Genomic DNA, 26,553 nt, shown 5'->3' on the forward strand with positions numbered 1-26,553 from the left:
ATAACATATATGATACAATTTCATTTGTTAACATTTCATTCGTTAACTGCACTGTACAGAAATTCGTCCATGCTAAATACAAGCCATGGACCACAAAACAATTTAAACGCACTTTTTACATCCTATATGCACAAACATTTCTTAAGTTAAAACTATGCACACTACTTATGCATAGCATGTATATGGCTTACATATTCAATGACAGGAATTCTACCTTTTGGCATGCCCTTGTCGCAGGGCTCAGAGCTCACCCTCTTCCCAGCTCAATTTTGATTGCTCTGCTGTCAGAAAAGACAGTCCACAGGTACGGACGTGTAAAGGTCCCTCAGTGTAGGGTGACGACATGTCTAACAATTCCTTCTTCAATCGCGACAAAGCATGCCCTTGTTGAGGTTGAGCCTGATGCCTGTTGAGCTCTGGTTAGATCCCTGAAGCAGTAGATGACTAGCACATAGCTGTTGATCATCCACCGGCCTCTGCATAGGGCGTGTGCCACCACCCCATGAATCCTCTTCAGAGCAGACCATGGCTGATTATAAAGACATTTTGGTCAGAGAGGTAATAACCACAGGGTCCAAAAAGGAGAACTGGGAGTGCAGCGACCTGAGCCACCCAAGCGCCTACAACACGAATGGGAGTGGAATTTTCCTGGCAGGTTCCAGCAGAGGGAAATGAGGTTGGCTGCAGCTGCGTGGGACGCCCAGGGAAGCCAGGAGGTGTCACGTGCAGCTTGAGGGAAGAAGAGATGAAAATGGAGTCTCTTTCTGGGCACAGTTTGGGCTGGAGGGCTCATTCTGAGGCTTCTTGCAGAGGTAACTGCCTGTGTGCTCCATTTTGGCGGTCTCTCAGAGAAAGATGGTCTGGTGTTTTCTTTTAATGAAACAAACACTTGCAAGGATTTTGCAGGATCCATGTTGTCACCTTTGCATTTGAGACAAATCATGATACAAGGCTTCAGTGACCCCTTCCAGTTCTGTCTGAGAGGTAACACAATATTTTGCTGAAGTGAATCAATTTTCATGTATTCCTGTCTCTGTCTCTTCTGCCCTACAAAACAATAAACACCAGCTTCATGGTAGGGCTGACACCATTGCTGATGTCTTCCAAAACACTATAGGACTGAGAAGGTTTTAATCTTTAATACTGGATGCTATTTAATTAATCTCAAAGAGGTATTTCAAATACTGATTTGTTAAACACCGGTTGTCTCCATGTGGCAGCCACTGCAGTGGGGAAGAATCATCATCCACGCAGGCTGGTCAGTGTAACTCTACAACTTCCCTGTACAGTCTACATATTTTATCCCTAGATATTTTAAGGAAGCTAACAAGTAGGACTATTATGTTGCATGCAGCATGGTTGCATGAACAAGCATCTATAACAACATTTCATTTTGACTTTCATTTCTGTTGGATGCCAGTAGCAGTGACACGTAACAGCAATCCCAGGCAGATGATAAATGTGTTTTCACATGTCTCATGGTTAACTGGAAATGTCTGGTGTCAGCAATGCAATAAAGCAAGGTCCAACTTTGGCTGAAAAAATTATTTTGGCTAGTTTAAGAAAGCAGAAAGCCACAACAAATATAGCTGAAATCTTGTGAGTTGTTAAGTGCCTCGAGTTACCAGCTCAGGGTTTTACGTTTTACACTTTTGATCATTTTGTCCAATCACTCTCCACAGAAACAGGATGATCCAAGAACAAGTTGACAAATAATAGCCTCTGAGAGCACAGGGTAGGAACAGCTAGAGTTCTTCTGTTCTCCTGCAACACAGGTCAAACGAAAATTCATAAGCAATAGATTTTTAACACTACTGCTTCCAGTATTTCATATACGTGAATTGAGATTGGTTTATTGCATGATCATTTAGACTGTCATTACAGATTCAGAGATGTAAAAGTATTGGTTTTCCCTTGTTTATATTGAATAACTTTTAAGGGTACATAGAAAGTGGTGTGTATTGTGTCCCCATTTCAAAATTTTGTAATAAAATCACAACTGGAATAGAACAAAGAGGATAATAATAGCACTAAGTGAATCTTTATGGTATAAAAATCTCCTCATTGTAAGAAAGCAATGACAAAATTACCTGTCCTGCCTAAAATGTCAGAAGTTCTAAGAAACAGCAAATCTAGTTCTGTACCAGTGCTTCTTTCTGCTCAGTGGCTTTTACCATATCTTCTGACTTCTTACAGTGTTTAGGCTCACCTGGAAGATAAACAAACGTGGTTGGGAACCTGAGTGAGAAAGTCAAACAAGTTAAGAGAATCTGCACAGCCCTAGACAGACAGGAACTTTTTCCTCCTGACTTTTTTAAGGTTAAAATGAAGTTTCAGTCATTGCTTTCTTTAATTGCTTTCTCTCCAAAGAAAAAATAGGATTGAATTAACTAATCATTATGGTTTATGCATAAGGCAAAAGATAGAATTAAAGCAATAGATCACAGCATGAAACAAAAATATGAAGACACTTATATGACTAAGTGTTAATAAAATGGGTTTGGTTTTCGTTTATCTTCCAGCTTACTGAAACTCAAAATACACCCTCTGCAGAAAAGTGCTGTTTAAATCTTCTTTAATGTAGGCTTTCAAATTGGGACTAAGTTTCTCTCAGATAATGAAAGATGCCAGAGTTGAGTTCTAAGAATCCAATTAATTCAATCAGATAGGAGCAATGACACCAAGTGACACAAGCAGCTTTCAAACTAAGCGATACAACTCGAATTTCAAACCAACAGTCATAATATTAAGCTGTTGCTTAAATTATTCCTTCAGTAACTTTAAATGAGTATAGCTGAGGAAATTACAAAACTGATAGTCATGGGGAGAATGTAGCAAACTTACAGTGTTATTAACTACATAGTAACTTCTCAGTTTTAACCAGTTGATTGAGTGATCCCACCAGTGATTAACAATGCTGACCTGAAAATGTGAAAAAGGAAAAGCACAGAAGTCTCAAAAGTGAAGATGAGCTGGGAGAAGCAGCTCATAAGAAGAAGTCATAAAAATAAAAATACCGGCAGGGAAAGATTTTTGTAAGCCAGAAAACAAAGGTACAAGCAGCTGAAAGAGAAAGCAGATGATGTGTGATCTGAAAAAAAGTCAAAAGATAGTAAGTTGAAGAGGCTCACAGTTTAGAAAAGAGAAAGGAAAGAGAGGAAAAGGAGCTCATGAGAATGAGAATGAGGAAAGAAGAAAATTAATAGCCATTAATACACCATGGTTTCATTGTAAACAAGAAAGAATTGCTCCTGATTTTACTCTCGTTTCATTGCCATGAATGGTGGCAGAGTGGGTGCCACCCACTCTGTAATGCGGCCACCAGCAGATGGGTCATATTCCCCCAAGCAGCATTCTGTAAATTTTACATAAATGTAGTGTAGGTGGAATATAGACAACCGGCTCTCCAAAGGCTAAGTCTCAAAATTGGACTAACAGGAATTAGAACAATAATGTCTCCATATCTTTCAGCCTGCAGTTGCTAATGTCTCTTATCTTATAATCCCTATCCTTTCCATAAACGCGTTTGCTTTTTTAATATAACCTTCCCTCCATTCTCATCCCATGCATGAAGATGGATGCCTTCCCTTAGTACCAGGATCCTGATTTACTGTTGCTGTTTAGCCACACAGTGTGCACAAGGAACGCTAATGAACCAGGCACCGCCGCGATCCATGCCCACTTTGCATGGATGCAAAGGGTTCCACACGTGGCTGACCAGCACAGGGCCACTGCAGCACTGAACAGTTGCTAGCATTTGTGTGGCATGGATGATTACTTGATGCCACTTGCATTACCATAAATCAAACTGGCATGTTGTTGATGTGGATCTGTCCACTGCTATTTAACCTGGTTATCCTCCAGAGGCTTTCAGTTACTGACTGCTGATGATGTTGAATGCTTTGTACAACTCGATGTGACTGGGTAGTCCTCTACTGTCATATAAAGTTACTGATAATCTGTTTTATCACAGATTTATTATCTCCTTTACATTTTGATATTAAGGATTAATGTGGCTATCACTATGAGTGAAAAGTTAAAAGTGTGCCAATTAGCATTTATAAATCATTGAAACATGGAGTTGTTTAATTAAACATAAGCAGTTTTTAAAATTAATGTTCTAATTAATAAATCACTCAGGAGAAAAGGAAAATCATCACTTAAAAAAAAAGTCACCTTATAATAGTTCCACTTAATCTTGTAACATTCAATTAAATGAAAGTGAGATGATGGAAAGGACAAAGGTATTGTGGAGAAAACTGACATGCAGTCACAACTGGAGTTCTTGTAATAGTAACCCTCTGGTTCTCCCTTCGCGCTGACCAGGAGCCAAGACAGAGCTACTCATGTTAATAAAATGCGATAGTCTACAAGAACTACACCTAGAAAGAGATGTGATAAAAGGAGATACACCTTTGAGGGTGTAGATCTACCCTTTGAGGGTAGATTTAGATTAGCTATTAGGAAGAAATTCTTTAATGTGAGGGTGGTGAGACACTGGCACAGGTTGCCCAGAGAAGCTGTGGCTGCCCCCTCCCTGGAAGTGTTCAAGGCCAGGTTGGATGGGCCTTTGAGCACCTCAGTCTAGAGGAAGGTGTCCCTACCCATGGCAGGGAGTTGGAACTAGATGGTCCTTTCCAACCCAAACCATTCTATGATTTTGTGATAGTAAACAGCCCCTTTTTTCTTTTTTTTTTTAATGGGGAACCCCCCCAGCACAGTACATCCAAACATTCAGTGACAGTTCCCAAGGATGCAGGTAGATCATCTTCCCGTGTTCCCCATCTCTGTTATAATTCAATTGCTTACCCACAGAAAACCAAACTGTTTTCTGCTTTTTATAAGGGACAGAACAATGACAGCTAACATATGAAATTTCAGTCTCAATACTTTCTCCCAGCCCCAGTGTCCACAGTGCTTACTTCTCCACCGCGTGGGTCAGTGAGCACTGTGGACATTGCTTTGGCCTTCTAACCTCCCATCCTCAGTACAGAAAGTACAGAGGTAGAAAAATCCAGCATGGAGAGCGCTAATAACGTCCTGATAGATGTATAGTGCTTCTTAGAATACTCAAATAACTCTAATTTGGGAAGCCGAAAAAAATGCAAAGTCATTTACAAAAAAGCAGCTACCTTCTGCTTCTCTGTGTATGCTTCAAGTGACATTCCAATGAATATACCTGACCTTGGTTAAGACAGTCCTGTCTGGATACACCGGCCATCAACACAGGCGCCAAAGTGAAAAGTGGGGATGCTGCCTGTGCTATATCTCCCGTCTGTGCCTAGTGCTACTGCATCATACACAACACACTCACCCTTGACCATCTCAAACATCGCTTATACAGGAAAAAAGGAGGGCAGGTGAGAAGAGAAAACAGACTGCTGTGTTATTTGTAGTTGTGAGGCTTCTATGCACACTGCAGCAATGAAAACTGTTGCAAAAACACTAATATTAAGTATCTACGTTTAGACAACAACAATGACAGTTTAGTAGATTCCCTTCATTTTGAATAATACTAAATCATTTCACCGCTATGAAAGCGAAATGTGGAACATTTTAGCCTGAGTTTTCCCTTTTTGTGTTGAATATTGCAGACTATTCCAATACTAAATGCCTGCATCGCTTTTCTTCTCAGTTACCTTTAACATGGTGGCACAACCTCTGCAGAATTACTTCAAGCCGCTGCTGAAAGCCAATATTAATTCACTCTTAAAGAGCCAGGATCCGAGTCTCACCATGTTTGCAAAAAGTCTGCTGCCCAAGCCCCTGCGTATTACAGGGATGTAAATACCTGCAGTATACTTTTTTAATTGGCAGGCACAGAAGAAGCCCACCATATATGTCATTTATTTATATCATCTATAACATAGGTGAGAAATTAATATTAGGTCTCCTTTGCAGTTTATTAGAAGCATGAAGTTCTGTGAAAGGGTCAGTGCTGACTTAAAGGATTACAGAATTTAAACAATATATAGATAGATTTCTCACTATATAGTAACATGGCTGGTCTGTTCTTAAGAAAGAAAGTTTTACAAATACGATGACATAGTCCCTCTGTAAACCATTTCAAAAGACCATAAAATATTAAAAATATTTTTCTATGACATTTAAATAATAGGAAAATAGGGAAAATGCGAGAATGAAATGTTACTAAATTTAAAGTATAAATCAAACTATTTAATGAAGTAAAATCAGAATGTAAATGATATAATGACTGACCAATAAATGACTGCAATAGAAGAAGGCTCAAAGCAGATGGACAAGAGCAATGTGCCTATCAAGCTCAGGAGATAATGTAAGGGGTGACTGACCAGAGCTGTTGCAAAGAAAGCTGACAATCTCAACACAAAGGTGAGGGGAGGGTGGCCTTTGGTTTAGTTAAACACACATGCCAATTGAGCGGGTGCACAGTTGAGGGGATCAACCAGTGGTGTAGAAGTTTCTCCTGGTGTTCATTAGAAGAGCATGACTGTCTCCCTGAGTCATGCAGCCCAGCATGGAGGGAATGAACACATGGCTAAGCAATTAGCAAAAGAATTTTGAAGAGATCAATGGGCTTGAGCTGGCTTCAACCTGCGTATACCTTGCTGGTGACTGGGGACACCCAGCGTTGTGACGGTAAGCATATTCTACAGAGTAGTAATGGACTCACATCGGCATTGTGATTGAGCTGTGTATTGCAATTGCTCTATTTTGCTAAGTGCAATTTACATTTGTAGTGGGCTTTCAGTATATTTTGTATCACTCTGCTAAATCAGAAATGCCATGTAACGTCAACTATCTTCAAAAAGGTAAATTTGATACTAAATGTTATATCCCCCAGGGGAGCCGTGAAAAGTTCATGAGACTAAAAGAAAAGCAAACTTAGTTTCTGTAGGCTTAAGATGGCTGATGAGGGATGTACATTTCCACCAGAAAAATTTTAAGGATTTATAGGGCTAAATAGGTGAAAAGTCACTATTCTAGAATGCAGGATCCAAAGAATTTGGAATGCATAAATTCTCTGAATTTCCCATGACAACAGCATTTTGACAATATCATTTCCTGTGACAGTATAATTTCTCATGACAACACCAAGAATTGATGACTGTGTCAGATGAACAGTTTTAAAACTAATTTGAAGACCTGTTCCAAACAGAATTTTACAATGGCTGGGCATGTCCTCTATCAATAGTATGAACAGCAGCCTCTACATTTTACACACTCTTGCCAGCAGGAAAAGACACAGCTTGTAGTAAAGGAGGGTTTGGAGAAAAATCCTTTCAGTTCCGTTTCGTTTCCAAAGATCTTTATACAGCAGTTTAAGATTTTCAGGCACAGACCATAGAATCATAGAATCACAGAATGCTTAGTTTCAGTAAAGAAACCTACAGTTCTATACCAAAAATTTCCGTGGCATTCAGCAGCAGCAGAGAGCTGTGTTGCAAAACCTACAATGGCTCAGATTTCAGTTGGGGGATCCCAGTAAGGGAGTATTGCCTCATCACTCAGCCTCTGGAGTTGCCTTAAAAGTAATCTGCTGCTTCTCCTACTGTGTGATTAATCACTTGATGCAGTTGAGTCTTCTGCTATACTTTCCTTTTTCCATGACTTCTGTGATGCCTCTTTAGTGATGCAAGAGCTGAGCAATGTCCTCATATAAGCTTTGGCTTTTAGTTCAGGACCTTACCAATACTATTATTACCACAAGATAATTAAATCAATCTCTTATTTCTATTCCACTATTTATCTGAACTCTTTTTGAATATTACCATCTCCAGTGAAGGAACATCCTTGGATTGGTGGAATTCATATTATTAAATCTTTTTTACCATCTTCAAGACAAAAAGTAGCTTCCAGATCATGTTTGCCTTTGGAAATACACTATTATAATCTCTACCACTTCTCACCCTTTTCATAAATTTTGCTGTTTCAAGTGTTAAAATACAAGGCATTCTGCAGAAAATTCCCTGTCTTAGAAAATTAATGAGATTAGCTTTCTCTAAAATAAGAAATCTCTGGTCTCATAGGAAAGGTAGAATATAAAGATTGTCAAGGCAACAGTGTGCACTAACTGCATGCTGTGTTGTATCTGACCTCTCAAACAGCGTTTTTATGGGTCAGCCATCTAAAGACCCCCAAGGACAGCTACGCCACAACTACCTTCTGCGTAGTTTGAAAGATAAAAGATGCAGCCTTTCCTACTGTGTTCCTCATCTGGGAGATGGGAAACTTTTCTAAGGCACTTAAATGTCAAGGTGGGCTTTAATACAAAAATTGGTGCAAAAAATACATGTCAAAAGACAAAAATGTCAGTTATTAGACAACTTCAAATGCTGTGAAAATAATTTTAGTGTAAATGTTTTGATTTGGGACCCTAAATTAACCATCTGTTATTTGTGATGGAAAAAACCTGTCAAAAACAAAACGATTGAACATTGGAATGCGGAACTCTAGAATAAGTGGGATTTCTCCATAAAAAGCATGTTTGAGAAATATGCCAAGTCATATACTAATGTCTAAGCTAAGCCTTATAAGCACTTCAATGTTGCTGCTCAGACGATGCCATACTTCTGGCACAATATTGCAAGGCTCATTGTCACAAAAGTATTAATGAGTTTAGCATTTTAATTAGAAGTTAGGAAAAGAAGCGTCATTATATGCCCTGATTATTCTTATTACCCTAATACTGCAAAGCTTATTCTAGCAATAAGCAAATTCAGAAAATAAAATGAAAATGCACAGTGTCTTTCTCTTACTTTGGTAACACCTATTCCTATTGCTTGGGCATCTTGCCCTTGATACTGTCTTACAATCACCAGATACTAAATCACAGTCAGCTTGTGATAAAATACTCTACATTCTAAAAAACATATTCTAATATTATAGGGATTTTCTGGCTGCAAACTACAGTCAGAAGACTGATCTTTTGGATTAAGAGAATGATGCAGTCCCATGCCTACTCCAGGTAGCTAATTCCATCTACTTCAAGTTAACTCTAAAATTCACGTTATATTCAGTACAAAGGATGTGGTTTACAAGATAATAATCATATTAGGTGCCTAAACTAAGGGAAGTGCATTTTAATAGCATAAGAATAATTATTTATTCAAAGAGAAAATGTTAGATCTGTTTTGAAAGTTTACCTCATTCTCCAATAACAAACTGCATCTTTAAATTACTTTAAAATCATTCTTCCAGTTCAACTAAAGGTGTTGGTATTTTAGGTAAAAAAATTTCTCCTAGAAAAAAACCAAATCGTTAATATCAAAAAGATGATATTTGCTTATATCAAACAGCTTTTATTTGATAGTTTCAGGACACTGCTGTTTTTACACATGCCTGAAGATATTATCTTATGGTGGTGTAACAACACCTTATTTCAGTATTTTACATTATTGTCGATGTTTGACAGGGAGATACCAGACAGTGCTGTAGCCTTGCCCTGGACAGCTTCATTAGATTGACTGGTGCTCTGTGAAGAAGTATTACCATTCAGTGGGTCTGTATTCTGTGTTTCTTGCTGGGCATCGGTGAGATCTTTCTGGTTCGGATCAGAGTTAGTGCATTTTTCTGGGTTGGATTCATCACTCAGAGGAGTGTCGAAAGAGACTACTTGTAGGACGATGGATCTGGGAGGACAGGTTGTACCATCGCTTCCCTGACTACTCTCATTTTGTATCCTTGTGGTCTCTTCCTGCAACTGTGCATCTGTGGAATTTCTGCTTTGGTCTTTTTCCTGTTCACCAACATTTTTCACAAGTTCTTCTACAAAGAGGGAACAAAATATGTGAATTAGATAAGAAGGATATGCCACAATTGTTCGATTTCAGAGTAGTGACTGGTAGGGCTGCACATGGGAACATTGTGAACACTGACTTTCTGCATGAGGACATGTGCACTGGTGTGTTTAATGTGGTCAGATTCTGCTCCTGATTACACTATTGCAACTGAAGCATAGTGGTCTGCTTTATGGTTTGATCTCTAATTTGTACCTCTTTTTTTTTTTTTTTTTTTTTTTTTTTTTGGCCATACTACAGGGCAAGGAGCATCATCACACACACTGTAAGCTGAAGGATTGGAGCAGGAAGACCCCATGCTGCAGGCACGTCCCCCAGCAGTGGTGTTTACCACCACAGGACTAGAAGGAGCAGAGCTCATAAGTTCTGCAACAAAGGCATGGAGGCGAGCACCTTGCTGGGAATGGGGGAGGCATCAGAACTGAAGGGAAGCCCTGAAGGAAGTTGGTCTATCAGCCTGGAAAAGTCCAAAATGTCAGCTAATACAGAGCTTCAGCTGGAACAAGTTATAGCAGGTTACACATATGCAATCCACCAATGCTGCCATTACGGCTAGTGGCACATACAGAATGGGACAGAAGAAATACGGGGGAAATTGTGCTTCAGGGGACAGCAGCCACAGGAGAAAATGTTTGTGGAAGGCTCTGTTCCTTGCTCTATTGCAGAGACTTGGAGAACAGTACAAATGAAATGGCCTGTTTAAGGATACCAAAACACAGTCAAACTCTAACTCAGGTCTATGCACATCTGATGGATGCAGCTTTGAAACAGAGTACCTGTGCACCAAGTTACACCTGATAACATACCCGTTAAACGTCATACCTATTGCACTAAAACTGATGCAATACTATTTATTCCGAAAGCCAGTGGGAAAGAATACGTGAGAAAAATTCTATCTTGTATCAGTATGAAAAATACTGTGGAATTTTAAAATCCGTGGACTTAAAACTGTTGCTAAACATTAGTCTTTTTATGCTGATAATCACATTTGGTTGTTTTTTTGGTGTTTGCTTGTTTTCTGGAATGAATGGCAGCACTAAATTCCTGTCAGCCCAATGAAGGACTAAACTGTCCACAAAACACTGAAACTGTCCACAAAACACAGCTCAATCTCTGGCACCATGCTGTGATCTCCAAAGTATCACTGCTCCGCTGCTGCAGAAGCTCTAGTGAGTCTGCACTATCAATTACAACACTGACTTCCATCAGCTCAGCTACATTATCGCCTTGTACGCAGCAACACTTTCAGGACATGGTCTACTAGTGGTGAGGAAGCTTTTCTACATTTTGGCACTTTCTCTTCTATATATGTCCATCGACTTCCTTTTCCTGGCCTTTCTGTAATAAGAAACAGAGCATTCAATTACTATCATCTGCACAGTATAGGGCTTATAGGATACTTTCTGTCTCTAGCAACTGCACCGCTTGAGCATGTACTGACTTACGAAGAGTGAAGAGGAAAAACACAAAAGCCATGTGTAAGTAGAACATCTTGAATCAGCTAATGGCAATGATTGACACAGTGCTAAACCCCAGTAAAACAAATGACTGCTGAATCACATTGCTATTTTGTTGGCTGCATTGAAAATAAGCTACAGTAACTTACCCTTACAGAAAGGCTTAATGACATTGAAATATTAAGAATTAGCAAACTACTGAATTAGAGAGGAAAGCTGTTCGTCTTCACTAAGGATTAAATTATTTGAGGAATCTGTAATGAAGAATGCTGCTGGGTGTTATGGACTCTCTGTGTATAGTATCAAAAACTTTGATATCTAGGCTTGCCTGCCTTCTTTTTTACTGGAAAACAAAATTCCAGAAATCAGTGACAAAAGACCAAAACCAGGACAACATAGGAAGAAACTGCACCTGTTCTCACACCAGCCATTTTAAAGAGATGAGAAAGAGAGCAGCAATAAGCATCAAAACTTTGCAGAAAATTAGAGGACTGATCCCAGTGCCTATGGGACTCCCACATAAGTTTAAAGACATGGTGAAGAGCTCCCAAACAATCGTGATTTTTCCCAACTAACTTGCCATTTTCAAAGTCAATAATATATTGCAGTAACCTACAGAGTTATTTAAACACTGATTCCTTCCACTTTCAACTCCTCACACAAATTTCATAACAGGTATAGGAGCATATAAAAACACTGCAAACCATGTAATCCAGTGGCACTTGCTATCACAGCATTACACCATATAGAAAACATAGCAAGGCTTAATTAGCAATAAAAACTTTTTACTGAAAGATTTGGTTAAAAGTAATTTGTGAGTTTATGGTTGCCTAGGGTGGGCTACCTCCACCTTTAATTCTCTCTTTTGCTAACTCCTCTTTTGCTGTTTATATATAAGCATAGGGGCTTGAATGCTGGGATTTCAGGAGAGGGGAAGGGAGGGACATGCTGCTCCAAGCCTACTAGAGGGAAAATGTGGTTTAAGTCATGTAGTTTGTCACGTGCAGAGGCAGGCCTGCTCTCTGGTGTAAACTCCAGGGGGATATGTAACAGGTTCCATTATCAGGTTCAGTTATCATTATTTATTCTGTGATTTACCAGGTACTGCCAATACAAAATATTTCTTGCTTCTCTTAGCTCAACCTATTCATTGCACTTCCTCAGACCATGGTGAAAAATTCTCCTTTTCCCACTGTTCTTAACACTTTTCTGTATTAGCTCAAAAACTGCTTACGACCTAAACATTTTAGTACCGCAACTACAATCACTGTCACTGGTCCTAGATGGGACTCTTTTAACCCCCTGAATTTCTTTTTCTCCAATAGATTAAAACAGTCCATTAGGGTAGATTTCATATGCCAAACTGTCAGTCAGTTTCTGTGACTGCCACATACATCCTCCTACTGCCAGCCCTTCCTAGCGGCTGCTAAATCACATTGACATGCTATCAGATCATCACTCGCAGATTTTTGCATTTCAGCAGCTGTTACTCTCTTCTTATTAGCGAGTCTGCAGAGAAAATCTTTCAGACAAAATGGAACCAAACCCTGTGGTTATTGTGACTGGAAGTATGCAGGACTGAAAGTGCCCGAGGGGGGCCTGCAGGTACCATGCAGAGGTCTTTCAGAAGAGACACTTGTTATTCAAAATTTACTGTTCACCGCGGGGGGGGGGGGTGGGGTGGGGGTGGGGAGGGGGGGGTGGGGTGGTAAGAGCTGATCTCTGCTCCAAAGATGCAATACTTGTCATTTTTTCATATATTTGCTATTAAAATTAAGCACAGAACAGTGCAAGAGCCTTGTTCAGCCTCACATATTTTTCATCCTGTCCCAGTGCAGTTAGTCATCCCAGACATACACCTTCGAGCTGTGAAGCACAGTGCACTGCAAAGGTGTTGAGGACAAGGTTTGTCACTGACCACTTTTTACACCAATAATGCAAATTTTGGTCAAGTTGTGTAATAGTTAATTCTTCAGAAGAGTTACATAAGCATAAAATGGGAACACAATAACACTGCTGTTGTATCATCCTGAAGATGAGCAACGTTAGCACGGTTCAGTGATGGGCCCATTCAACTGGCAGCTGGACCCTTGGTCTGTATGCTGCATTCCCTCATGTTATTATACAACTTGAGGTGAGTGTCCTAAGCTGTCTGTGCCTCTTTTTTCTCAACTGTAAAGTGAAAACAACAATACTTATTTATCCCTGTAACTTTATTTACAATGACACCTACTGAACAGATGATAAGCATGATTACTAGTCCACGTCCTTCTACTGTTAGGAGGACCTAAGCTTGCCAACCACTGACGAACTTGATCAGTAAATCTTTAGAACATTTTTACAGAACGAAATAAGCATGAAGGAATAAACGTTGTAAGCATAACAAACAAACATTGTATTTTTCAAATATTAAATCATTGTGTTACAATTTCTTTATGTTTTAAGAACTACATCACAAAGGATCTTACATGATATTTAAAGCTTTCCCAACAAGTTGTGTGTTTCTTACAGCTTTCTCAGTAGGTCAACAACTTCCAGACCTCAAAATCCATCTAGTAAACATTTTCTCTAATGAAAGAACCTCTCAGACCCATCTGAGCATCTTTGCTGTCTATTTGCTACAACTGTCACAATTGCAAATGGCATCAGCCATCAACACTGTGTTGAAAAAAGCACAGGATGGAATCATCTCTTTATCACTGTGTTGAGTTGAACAAAGACAGATTATCTGGTGATTAGGGGTTTGGAATATTAATTAAACATCAAGGCTTTCAAATTAGAATCCCAGATGTTTGATCATTATGGTAATTCCCCGTTAACAGCATTCCCTGTAAGGCCTGAGAAACATTCCTCTAATTCTCCAGTGGTGAAAGGTTGAGGACCCTTAGGCTATAGAGCACTGAACTCCTATGCATCAATTATACAAGACATGGCCTTTTCAGCAAATTGGAGCCATCTTATTTAGTGAGCCTTCTGTTATGGAAGCTCTCAAACAGCTGCCTAATTAGATAAACGCTTTCCTTACTAACACAGGCCTTTCCAAAATAAAGCACACTGTTCCATGCAAAAGCTGCTTGCTCTAAATCAAGTCTCAACAGCAGCTGTCTTTTCAGGGAGGTGTAGCAGCATCATCTCCAGGATAGCTGCCCTGTCAATAGAGTTGTCTGTGTGTCTTGGTCTTCTGCTCTGGACTGTCTGGGCATTGGAGACAGATCATCTTCAGCCCTTGCTGAGGGCGCCCTTGCTCCAGCTGAACTGCCTCCCAACCTGTGCTACATGAGCCTTATTCTAAAAAGATGAGGAGTTTGAACAAGTTCAAGTGTTCCTCAGGAAAGTATATGGATTGTTGCTAGTTTCATTTCTACATTACTTGTGCATCTGTACTACTACATTTCATAAACATGACTTCACCTGAGCCTGTAAACTAATCTGGGAACAATGTCTAGTGTTCGCAAAGCCCACGGACAAGACTGCAGATGGTTCTTTTAACAGCACAAATACTGTTTGACATAGTCAGCTCAGAAAGTGTGTTTGGAGATCTACACTAACAGCAAGCCTGCTTACTACCATGGCACACTGTCCTCATACACGTGACTTCCTTTGTGCACTCAGCTCTTTGTGGCCTGTGATAAATTATCTAGCTAGGAACAATGATAGCAATAACATTACCCCTTTCACCTGGCAGTGATTTACCCCTGATATGTCTTCCCTTGGTATGTACTCCTACTGACATATGAATAAAACACAACTTCATACATATGCCCAGAGCAGCCTAAAGACTTTTCAACTAGCAATAGAGTCAGAGAAGGTAACATGAGATCCAGACAGGATGGAACTAATTATCTGAAGTTCAAGGTCTCAGGTTATTCACTTACAAGCTTAGTAAAATTTGACTACAATCTGAAAGGAATTTCAAGTGGAAAGGGGATGTGTTTAAATAATTTTCATTCTTTACTAGAGGTTAATTTCGCACAGTCTGATTAAGGATTTTCAGTCTTCGCAGGGTGCAGCTTCAGAGCAGAAATACTGCTGATCTGGATCAGCTGGGGAAGATTTCTTCTCCCATTATGTGACAAGGAACTTACATGCTACCTCAGATAGTACTCTATAGAGGGCTACATTCACCTAGTGAAAATCTCTTTTCCAGCAGCCCTTAGTGCCCACATATGGAGTAAGTGCCCACACATTCCATTCCAAATGAATGCAAAATACCTTAACTTTCACAACAGCTATGTAGTTCCCCCATAACTTTTATTAAAATCTTACTATCTGTGTACTAGCAAGGTATAAATCTATACTCAAAAGTATTTGCACTATTCAGAACATTCCTCTACATTCTAATGAAGCATCCTGAAGGTCTCCATGCCATGCTCCAGTCAACTGCAGATATTGCTGCAAGTACACTCTTTATGGGTGCAGTTTTCTGTAAATCTCTTCCTTGCTTTCACAGAGGTTTTGCAAAGCAGATTCAATCACAATCACACAGAGCCGATACTGTTCATCAGGCTCTGGCCTTGACGCTAGCTAGTTCCACTTACCCATTGGTTTTCCTAATGTACATTCTACTGTAATTCCATAACTCTGTTCAGGAAATACGTAGACATACTTCATTAGTCAAGTTGATGGAATAAAAGAAGGGCATCCTAGAATATGGACAACCACAATTTCAACAAAGTCCATAGAGTCTTGAACATTATCAGCTCTGTTTTTCATAGTAGAAAGCATGCCCAGGCTTTCTGGGGTCTTGCTAGGCCTCACATTAATATTGACTATACAGAAAAACAATAATTTACCCAGAAGAATACTTAAATCTTTCGCTGTGAGAAGCTTTGTGTTTTCAATGGCTGTCAGCAGCCCAGTAAAACTGGGCTAAATGTCTTAGTAATTTATAGAGTACTACAAAGCACTGGAAATTAAGGGGAAATTATCTCTTTGATAGCACTGTACATCTCCAAAACAATATACCAAAAAGTTGATGTACCAAAATCAAACTTGTTAGTTGCATGTAACTGGAGATCGCAAACTTCCAGATAGCAATTTCTCCATTCTTCCATATTGAAAGACCTTGCATGTAGATAGCCCAGGGCTGCTTGATTTCTGCAGGCTGTAGCTAGGTGGTCTTGGGCACCCTGATGGTCTGCTATTATACTGATCATCACAAATTAGCATCTTTTTCCTTTTAACCAGTCAGTATTAGTTGGAAAATACCAAAAGAGGCAATCAATCACATGGAGCTGCTCATGAAGAGACAATATTAGTTAAATCTCCTCCTCAGCCACCCCTTCTACCTAACTTTCAAGTCATTCTCACAATAGATGACTTAGATTTATAGATTAAATTCATAGATTTATAGATTAAATTAATAGATTTATAGATTGTCATAATAGATTGTTACAATATGGAAGCTTGTTTTTACTTAATACTCTTTTAATGAGAATATTCATTCACAATTTAGCACTAAATTAGAATTTAGCACTGCTCAGCAGTGTTTTTCTGTCTTGTCTGACACCTCTTTCAGAAAAAAGATCCTGCTTTGGATGATGGGATGAAAGACAAGGCTGGCACTGGGTTCCAGGATACCATTCCCTGCAGTTAGTATCAGGTCACACACAGCGAGACCAGTCCCAGGAGTGAAACACTATAGTGAAATATTCCAGGTGCTTGCTCAGAAACAACACAGACTGTGGACAAAATATTCCCCAATGGAACTCAACCTGGTTCAAGGTTACAAATCACGTTCAACAATTATCACAAATCATTTCACTCAGATAACTATAACTCCAGAAAATTTTCAGCTATGGCTTATGAACTAAGATGCTTGATGCAGGTTTGGCTTTATTAACTATCAACCGGCAAATGAAGAGTCCCTTTTTTCCATGTTTGGGTGTAATACATGCTGTGATTGCCCAAATCTTTAGATCCACTGGGTCATTTAAATAATTGCCTACAGCATAGTCCCAAGAAGCCTGCAATATGGAATTTTGTTCCATACAGTGGGGAACAAATAGCATTTCTAATAGTAAAGTATAACTTTTACATTTCTTAAGAAATGTGGCAGCACATACTACTTTGATTTGTTCATTTTGGCATTTAAAGTAGACGTCAGGATCAGCTATGTTTAAATGTGCAAGAACGCACATTTCTAAATCAGACCTCTAAAGATAAGTTGAGCAGCACAGAGCCTTATTGTACAGGGTATAAGATTTCCTCTTATCTCCTGACCACCTACATCTCTTTTTATACCTCCTGGGAGAGCAAAAAAGGACCATCTAAACAAACATTAAGGCATAAAATACATGAATACAAGACGACTATTTATTTTTATAGGTTGAAGGAAATTTAAAAAATAAAGTAGGTAAGAGATTAGGGAGGAACCTATAAAAACATTCCAACTTAGTATATCATACCTTCTGCTGCTAATTCTTTCCATCTTTCTTTGTTTGCTTGAATGATCTTCATCAAGTTGTCCTTAAAGCTTGTTAGGTCTACAGTTGCTAGAGAATTTTCTGTGTGAGTCCCTCCATCACTTGTACTTTTAAAACTGGGTCGTCTTTGTGCATCAGTGTTGCTTACTGCTCCCAAACTATTTTGGCTGCATAAGGGAAAAACTCTAAATTATTAACACAGGCAATTTTAATAATACACAAACAGTAAATTTGAATCAAATTCTTTATGATCTCCTACATGCAATCACTAACTTAAAATAATAGTTTTCACCAAATAGTGCCTAAGATACACGACATTTCTTCAGCTCATGAAGCTGCAACCCGGGACCAATTCTTACCCATCTTTTTCAAGGGAATTCTTTAAAAAAATGTGACAGCTGAAAATATATTACTTCTGAGTTGTTTCTTGAAAGAATGTTTATGTAGCCATTTTGGAGCAGCTTCTTAGCTGTATTTTTGAACAGTGTATGGTATCTTTGGGGCCCACAGGAAACACATCTGATTGTTATCTGTTGAGCCATTTAAAAAAAGCAAGACACGAAAGTATATGACAATAAATTAGTTTAGCTTCAGCTGAAAATTCTCTTCAGGGTACATGCCTTCAAGTGTAGTCAAAGCAGGATTTAGAACAGTGGCTTTAAAATCCACTTAAGAGCTACAGCAGCTACCTTACGTGTAAGGTAAGGTAGAAGTCAAATTGATTATCATATGTGAATATGCAAATATATGTAAAGGTGCAAAAAAGGAATGAAACCTCTTTTTTTCTTAGGATTAAAAAATCAGTCTTATTTCTGGCCTTGTACAGGTAATCATGTTATACTAGGTTTTGTTTAGTCAATTATGCTGCAGTTTATCTCACTGATACCAAAGACAGTTGTTAATAGGCATACAAATGGTTTTCCATTAATCAGAAAATGTAGTTGCAGTGAACATATCAGTGAGAACTGTGCAAGAAGAGTTAACAGTAATTGCGGTGTGCTCCAGAGATGTTGAATTGGATATAATGGAAAGAATAGGCTATAGTTCTAACGTTTTCTAGGCACGACAGTGAACATCATGTGATGTACTCATGGTGTCCACCCAGTAGTGTTTGTGCAACTCTGCTGGCTCAGACATCTCTGTCTCATGCTATAGGCTCTCCACTGTCTTGATTCCATACTAAGAAAAAAATCCCTTTGTCCTCCACCTCACATCAGCAAGCTTTGCTGGATCATAAGCTTTTGTTCATCTACCACTCAGTTATGAACATTAACCAAAAATGAAGCCTGGAGCTACTAATCGTTTGCAGCTGCTAATCACTTATTTGTGAAGAAGCGAGCAGGTAAATCTGTTATCAAAAATGCCTTAGTTTAGCACTGTTCCCCAAAACACTAAGAACACTGTCATAAATACCTACTTCTAGAAATGTCTACTTACTTCTGGTAACCAAAATCCATGTGAACTCGTGATCAGAAAAGCACTATGTTCCTCATTTTGCTAATAAAATCTAACCAACACACGGCAAATGAAAAATGGCCCTGCAGAGTTATCATATCAGTAGCCTCAGTGAAAGTTCAAATTTTAAAATGAAAAAAATGTAGTAGCAGAGGCAATATTTGTAAAAGCAGCATCTGATTATTGAACGATGCTTTTAGCATGGACTCATGCAGATAATATTGTCTGTCATAGTGAGTTTGTTTTATAGACAACTTCTATCACGATGCAAATATCAAGAGCTTGATGTGCAACACCCCCAACCCCCCCTCCCCGCATCTCACTTAGACTGTATTTAGGTCTCTCAAGTGGAATATAGTTGGAAGTAATTTTGTCACAAGTGTATATATCAAATAATACTAATGTGGAAAGGTGAAGAAGGAAAGTGATATACAGCATAATAAAAACCAGAGAAACTTCCAATTGCCTTTCAGAAACAAAAAAAATATTTTGGTACTGTCAATTAAAATTATACTGAAATGGTTCAAGGTAAAAAAACTAGGAACTACAATAATCTATTGCAAAGATTACAGTCAAGGGAAAAATTGTTAATAGATATGCTGTAGAAAATCAGCTATTTTATACATTTGTATTCTCATTATTGTGTTTTTGCATTTTATATATGCGATTGCCTAGTCAACGGAGTAATAGCATATTGCAAATAAAATATAGCACCACATGGTGGCACTACTGTACAGCTATTTAGGCTACTTTTCCAACTGTTAAAATACTTGAGATAATTCTGAGAATGACACTATTGTGTTAGTTTATGTTAGCTCAATAACTAAGCAGTGTACTCATGCCTGGGTGTCCCAAATGCAGGACTTTCCGATTTGGATGCTTCCTCTATAAGAGGCATAACAATTTTCTCCATTGAGTCCGTAAGAAGAGAAAATGTTGGTTCTACTATGAAATCAATGAAACCTAAAGAAAAAAAAGAGAGAAAATCAGATTTTACATTTCCACAGCTCTCAAATCTAAAACTAATTACTTAATATCAGGCTGATTTTCTGACTCATGCTATAGGGTCTCCATGCTCTTCATAAGCGTAGCTCTTGATTCCATCGTAAGAAAAAAATCCCTTTTCATGTCCAATTCAATATACTGGATACCACGGGTATAATCTTGAAGAAAAAAGAACAACTGAAAAACCCCCCACCTGAAGCTCTACAGATGTAACTAGATATTAATAATTATAGCTTTTCATTCCTTTTTCTTGTAAATCTTATGCACTGCAGAACAAACCTACCATTTGAAATGAATATTAATTATTGAATAGAAGGGAAGCTACCATTGAGCCAGGGGGCTAGAAGTCATACTGTCTCTTTTACCATTTGGAGCTTCTTGACAAAGGAGTTAATATTTGAAACTGCTGTTTATTATTCTGTGGAGGTAAAGTGTTATTTCACAGTGTGTAGGAGTGTTCTGTCAAATCAGCGAAGAGAACAAGTAATATCCTTAGGAGACAGCATTCATCCCACGGTTCTGAGATGTCAGCTCTGAACAATGTCTTTTACATTTTAAAGTGCTCATCAAGGTATGGAACGACACAGTGAGAGAATGAAGCATTATTCTCTGCTGAGCACTTAACAGGAAAAAAAAAATCCTAAAACATGAGCTAGCAATGGATTTCCAGATGTCTTCATACTCTAACCATGCAACACATCACAAAGGTGAGCAGCAGTGCTTCAGCCTAGGAACCAGCTTCCCTCCTGCAGTAGGTATGACACTCAAGCACGTTGCCTTTCATGTCCCAGTGAAATGGAATAAAGGACATTTTCAGTTACAAGATCAGACAGGATGACATGCTTCAATTCAAGGATAAGACACTATAGAATCTCTCCCTGAGTACTGTGTTCACTCACACAAAAGGTACAGCTGTTGGTAAGACATACTGCTTTACTCAGTATGCTTCTAGGGTATGCCATTGTGATCTTTACCAATTTTTATTTCCTTATTGTTGCTAATAGAAATGAAGATAGAGAGAGCCAAGATCTGCATTTCTGATAATGTGAAGCTGAAGTTTGGCCATTGTTGATCAAAATGCCATTAAGATTGACAGGAACAGAATGCAATGGTCCATGTCAACCCAAGGAGGCTTGACCCTGTGTAGTTTGACCCTGCCACACTGACAGTCTTACCTGCAGTCCAGAGATCTGATGTATGAATTAGCTTTAAGTTGAGCTGCATCTACAAAACCAGGCTTTCAGACTGTAGTAGACACAGACCTGTGAGTTCTTGAGCAAGAGTCAATCTGTCTGAGGACATATCTACCAAACTCTAAAGCATGTACAGTAAAAGTTGAGCTCAAGTCCAGCACTTGAGTTAATCCCTCTCCTACTCCTCCTTGGCATAACATATGCTGAAATTACTACATGTTCTTTTGAGAGCAGCAGATTTCTGCTGTAAGAGGATATGAGTTTGGTGAACAGATAGGCGCAAAGAAATACCTTCTATACGATGGCATTTGGAACATTTAAAATTCAAAATGGCTATAGGAAATGTCCACATAATTTTACATGCTGCTACACATACAAGAAAAAAAAAACACAACTTGTCATTACCTATTTGGGACTGGGCTACCAAAGTTGATTTGCGGTCACAGAGCGGGGAAAACTGAAGACCTAAAGCAGCTTCCTTGTCTCCCTGCAAACAACAACATTTAATATTATAAGCACATATTTGATAGAGAGACAGAGAGATAAAGAAATCTGAACATTCTTAGTGTTTATTCAACAGATTACTTTGGTCACTTATATTCCTAAACAAAAACAAGCCACAGGCAAAAAAACCTCATTAATTACCTTTAAATTTTCAGGAAAAGTAAAAGTCAAAATTATAACTCACACTTGGCAATTTTTAGATAAAGGAACTTATTGCAAGCAAGTTCTCTTCAAGAGCAAAGCATCTGCCAATGATATTCAACACAGATGAAGCCCTTCAATATTCACACTTTAGTCCTGCTGATCCCAGATGTAATGGGATTTGACACATTTAGACACATTTGTAATAGCAGGCCAAATGCTAAGAGTTTCCTTCTATTACATTGGTTTACCCAACATGTAAAATTTCTTCAATGAATTTACGCAGGTCAAGGGCATAATCTGACTTGAACTCATTCTCAGTAGCATGGATGTCTCTCTGCTGTGAAGCCGTAAAAAAGCACAAGCTCAATTTCATTACAAAGATGTTTTGTACAACTTAGTTCTGAAAATATTTCAACACCTCACACATTAAAAGAGTTTTTTTGTTGTAACAGTCTTAACAGACAGGGAGGTGTTATTTCAACTTTTAGTGTGGTAGACCAACTGACTTGTAAAAGCTCAAAAAGAAAGTCTAGTGGAGAAAAAAACCCTAAAGAGACATCTTTCAAAGGAGGCTATAACTTGTGTTGCTGGACAAACCTGGCCTGCAGAAGCACTAACATTATAGATATGAGAATACCTAGTCTTTCAAGTCAGATGACTCTACATATTACATTAGTCATGGAGAGTGCTGTTTCATGATCGTTCAGTGGGAAGCAGTACGTGAACACACCATTTTCCCACAGATTTCATCAGATGCTGATGGATGAAGGGGGCAGTATCAACCTTCCTTAGTCCTTTTATCATGTATCATTGAACTAGATTTGGGAAAACTTTAGAACTGTAATACCAATAAAACCACTTCAGCCACAGGAACAGATGTAACTCACAGATTGTGTTTCATGTGGAAGCAGAGAGTTTTATCGCTATGGCCTTTAAATTTTACACCCAAGTGTTCACAATTTGACTTCAGAGTGTAGAAGAACAGATGAACACTTACTACTAGGAATGGTGCTAGTGGCGTCTCCATGTAAATGCAGCGTATAATACAAACTGGTGCAGTTCTAATAATTTCAGCCATTGTTGAATACAGGATTTCTAAAGCAATATCAATTTGTATCTTCCCTTAACTAGGTATTAAAAAGGGAAAATTCCACACTAGTAAAGAATCAGTTTGAATTTTTATGTTTTCAAGTATCTCTTTACACCAACTACGAATTACTTTGCAATTAATATAATACATAATTAATACTTAAATGTCATATGTCTAAGTCTATTGTAAATTGCAATAATGGATACAGCACTGATATTCAAATTGATCATTAGAATTCCATGAGATTTAAAATCAAGATAAAGATCAAAAGAGTAAAACAAATTCTTTGCCCAGGTGCTGAACTCACTAGAAGAATTATCTTTTTGTGCATTTGGATCTATTCGGACTGAGAGCAGAATGCTATAGGAGCTGTGATACTTGAGTGACTTGAACTACGTATTTCTTTATTTTTAAGGTTTTGAGATGGGTGGGTGTATTTCTATTTTAAACAAGTAGCTCAGATTTTCCTTGGCATTATAACACACTTTCTGTAGTTGTTGCTTTTAAACTTCAAGCGTTGTTTGGCTTCTTCCCTGAAGTTAACACTGGCACATATTTTAACCATTAGCTGCATTTAACAAATTTTTTTTTGTCTAGGTGAATGTTCAGTTTTTGCTTCATTCTCACTACTTTGAAAGCTGTCATTAAAGCATTGTTTTTCCATCAGCAGGTTCAGACTCTGCTGCTTTTTCCTGTAAAGCAGTAGAAGTAGTTCAATTACTGTCTTTAAAGAAAACAAGGAATTAGTGGCTTTTTTATATATCTTGACTACTTCATCTTGGCTGACACAGATTTGGAAATGCCGGAGATTTCCACTACATCCTTTCAGATCAACAGACCAGAGGACGCACAACCAAGCCAGTACCTCTAGGAAGCAGGAGACCTACTGTGTCTGCACTGCTTAGTGCATTTATATATGTACAGTTACTTCATCACAGTTTAAATGTCTTGGAACTACTCCACACGCACTGTTCTTAGTAGTATGTGTAAAGAGCGATTCAGTTCCTTGCACACTTCTTTAGAGCCTGAAAGACTTTCACATTTTATACTGCTGAGTTGCAGACACACATACATGGTGATTTGATTCTATTGTTAAATGCCTACTCGAGTCTTTGAGCAGCTTATTTGGGATCCAGTTACTTCTTTTAATGAAAGGATAAAGGAATAACTAAAACATTAGCTGATCCCATGCACTCAACAACCAGTGTGGTGGTGTTTCGTGCTAATGCTGCATCCACTTGACTGGACACGTTGCCTCACCGTCCCATGGGCTCTGTCTAGTTTGTCTCTCTGTTTCTACAGTTGGTCATTTCTGACCTTTTCAAGTAATATATATCTGGGGTAATCTGCTCCTCCTTTTCCCTCTCAAGTTCAAAATCCTCATCATTTTCATTTACAGAAGCAGACACAAACTCATGACTCTACTCAGTATTTCCACAAAACTCAGTGCATTCATTATTTAGATTAAGGCACCAGCTCTCCAGTCTGTCTCCCCAATGCAAAGCCCAGAGCCAAGGATGTCCTGGTGCTCCCTACTCAGAATTCATATAAAGAACCTCTAGGAACTGAGCAAGAATGTTCTAGGGCAGAGGGGCCAAAAAACCTTATGGTTTAACATACTGACTTTTTAATTCTCTGACCCCTTTATGCAGTGTCACCCACCTGATTTGAAAATGTCAGCATATAGCAAAATAATGACAATCAAGCTGAGCAAGACATACACTCTTCCATTATCTGTATTAACCATTTTTAAAACCTGTGTATAACTGTAGAAACCATGTAATACCTAAATGGTATTTTAATTCAGTATTTCACAGCAATTCAAAGAGTTTCACAAAGGCATGTTTTCATTTTTGTTTTAGGATATATGGCCACAGCACTAAGAGGGTGATATCATTTAACCTCTGGCTTTGGATCAGGCTGTTCTGAAAGCAAATCTTCAGATCTATGTGGTGTAAGAAATAAGAGGGCTTTCTGAAATGTGAAATGGAGATAACTTTTTGCCTTCTTTGCTGAACATGAATTCTTCCTATTTTCAGGTCTCTCATCCTACCCTGCTGGTGCTTCTTTTTAACTCAATGCATATATAAATCTCTGTCTACAGAATGAAAACAGCTTGACAAGTTATACTATAATTGAAAGAAAAAAATCACTACAACACTTATAATCCTGGTATCAGCTGAAATAGATACAGAGCTATAACAATTTCACCTTATTCACGCACATAAAAGTTGAATTAATGTCAGCGGTATGTATGAAGAGTAAGGAATATATACAACTGACTACACTTGTCAATCACAACCAAAAGCATCCTTGCTAGTAGACTTACGAAAAAATTTGATTGTGTAACCATTGCTTCTTGAACTAGATTTATTAAAAGACTTTAAAAATGGCACCTGTCGAAAAAATTCTTCCATCAGGGCCATGGTCCACCGGTAGTGCAGTTCCCAGGATTTTGCTGGATGGCTTATGTCTGCTGCATGTAGAATCAAAGACATGGCTTTGGCTTTGTCTACCCTGTCAATTCAAGGACATGCTTCAATTATCTCAAAACAAAACCAACTATTTAAATTCTTTTCTTGTACATGAGCTCATTAAAACACTATAGATAATGAACAGAATGGAAAAAAACCTTACCCCTCTGTCTGCTGTAGAGTATGTCGCATTGTTTTAATCTGTTGAAAATGACCCGACATATCTGTAGACAAGACCATCTCAATGACCAAGCTACGCAACTCCCTAAGAATAATTAAATGCAAAACAATTTATTGCAATTCATTTATTCTATGTATGGTACATTTGTTTAAGCAGTACTTGTTAATTTATAACTTTCTAAACAACATCACAGGTTGTATTACGTTTTAAACAGTATTTAAATAAATTATTAACAACTTCAACATTATATCCTAAAGGGATTCTGTGAAAGCAATGTACTTCAGAAAATGCACTCTACAATCATTATTGCAGAGTCACACTGTTTTGTAGTTGCTCTTTTCTAGTGTATAAACTAAAATTACATGCAATTCTGTCACCCATTGTAAGTCTTATTTTGCCAGCAGTACAGTATCAAAAAAACCCTGTTGGTCTCTGCGCTTACCACCACACAAGAGGATATATTTGTGTCCTTTTTTACCACCCTCATATTAGTGCAGAGCAGACACAACACATAACACTAAACCTAGGAAAAAGGCTGTGGAAACACTCAGAAGAGCAAGAGGTATTACATCTGGTATACTATCAACATTATACCAATATACGAACATTATGACAAAGTACCTTTCACCCAAATTTACCTTAATGCCTATTTGATGAATTAGAAAAAGTTTAGGATTTATAATTTATCTATATCTTGGTATTATGGTCAGAGATATTGGTTTGTCCATCAGCTTTGTATTAAATGAACATGAAAATAGTAAAGCATGAGTCATGTAAGAAAGTGGATTAATTCTGATTGGATATGAAATTACATTAATTTTGCCAACATTAACTACAATTTGGAAA

At 38.3% G+C, this 26,553-nt stretch overlaps 1 protein-coding gene across 2 annotated transcripts in view; it reads right to left on the reverse strand.

Moving 5' to 3' along the window:
- Positions 1–2,132: 2,132 nt before the first annotated feature.
- PDE1A (phosphodiesterase 1A) overlaps positions 2,133–26,553 on the reverse strand; it is a 152,940-nt gene continuing 128,519 nt past the window's right edge. The window contains exons 9-15 of one of the 2 annotated variants that reach the window (XM_086464958.1): positions 25,690–25,791; positions 25,449–25,569; positions 21,720–21,801; positions 19,959–20,079; positions 17,644–17,828; positions 9,472–9,747; positions 2,133–2,209 (exon numbers count right to left, since the gene is read on the reverse strand). In XM_086464958.1, coding sequence (XP_086321084.1) covers positions 2,133–2,209; positions 9,472–9,747; positions 17,644–17,828; positions 19,959–20,079; positions 21,720–21,801; positions 25,449–25,569; positions 25,690–25,791 — 964 coding nt within the window. Of the gene's footprint in view, positions 2,210–9,423; positions 9,748–17,643; positions 17,829–19,958; positions 20,080–21,719; positions 21,802–25,448; positions 25,570–25,689; positions 25,792–26,553 lie in introns of both variants that reach the window. The other variant, XM_086464957.1, reaches the window with a different exon arrangement.

The sequence above is a fragment of the Leptosomus discolor genome, chromosome 5, assembly GCF_034619465.1.
Source record: "Leptosomus discolor isolate bLepDis1 chromosome 5, bLepDis1.hap2, whole genome shotgun sequence".
In the NCBI taxonomy this organism is placed as follows: Eukaryota; Metazoa; Chordata; class Aves; order Leptosomiformes; family Leptosomidae; genus Leptosomus; species Leptosomus discolor.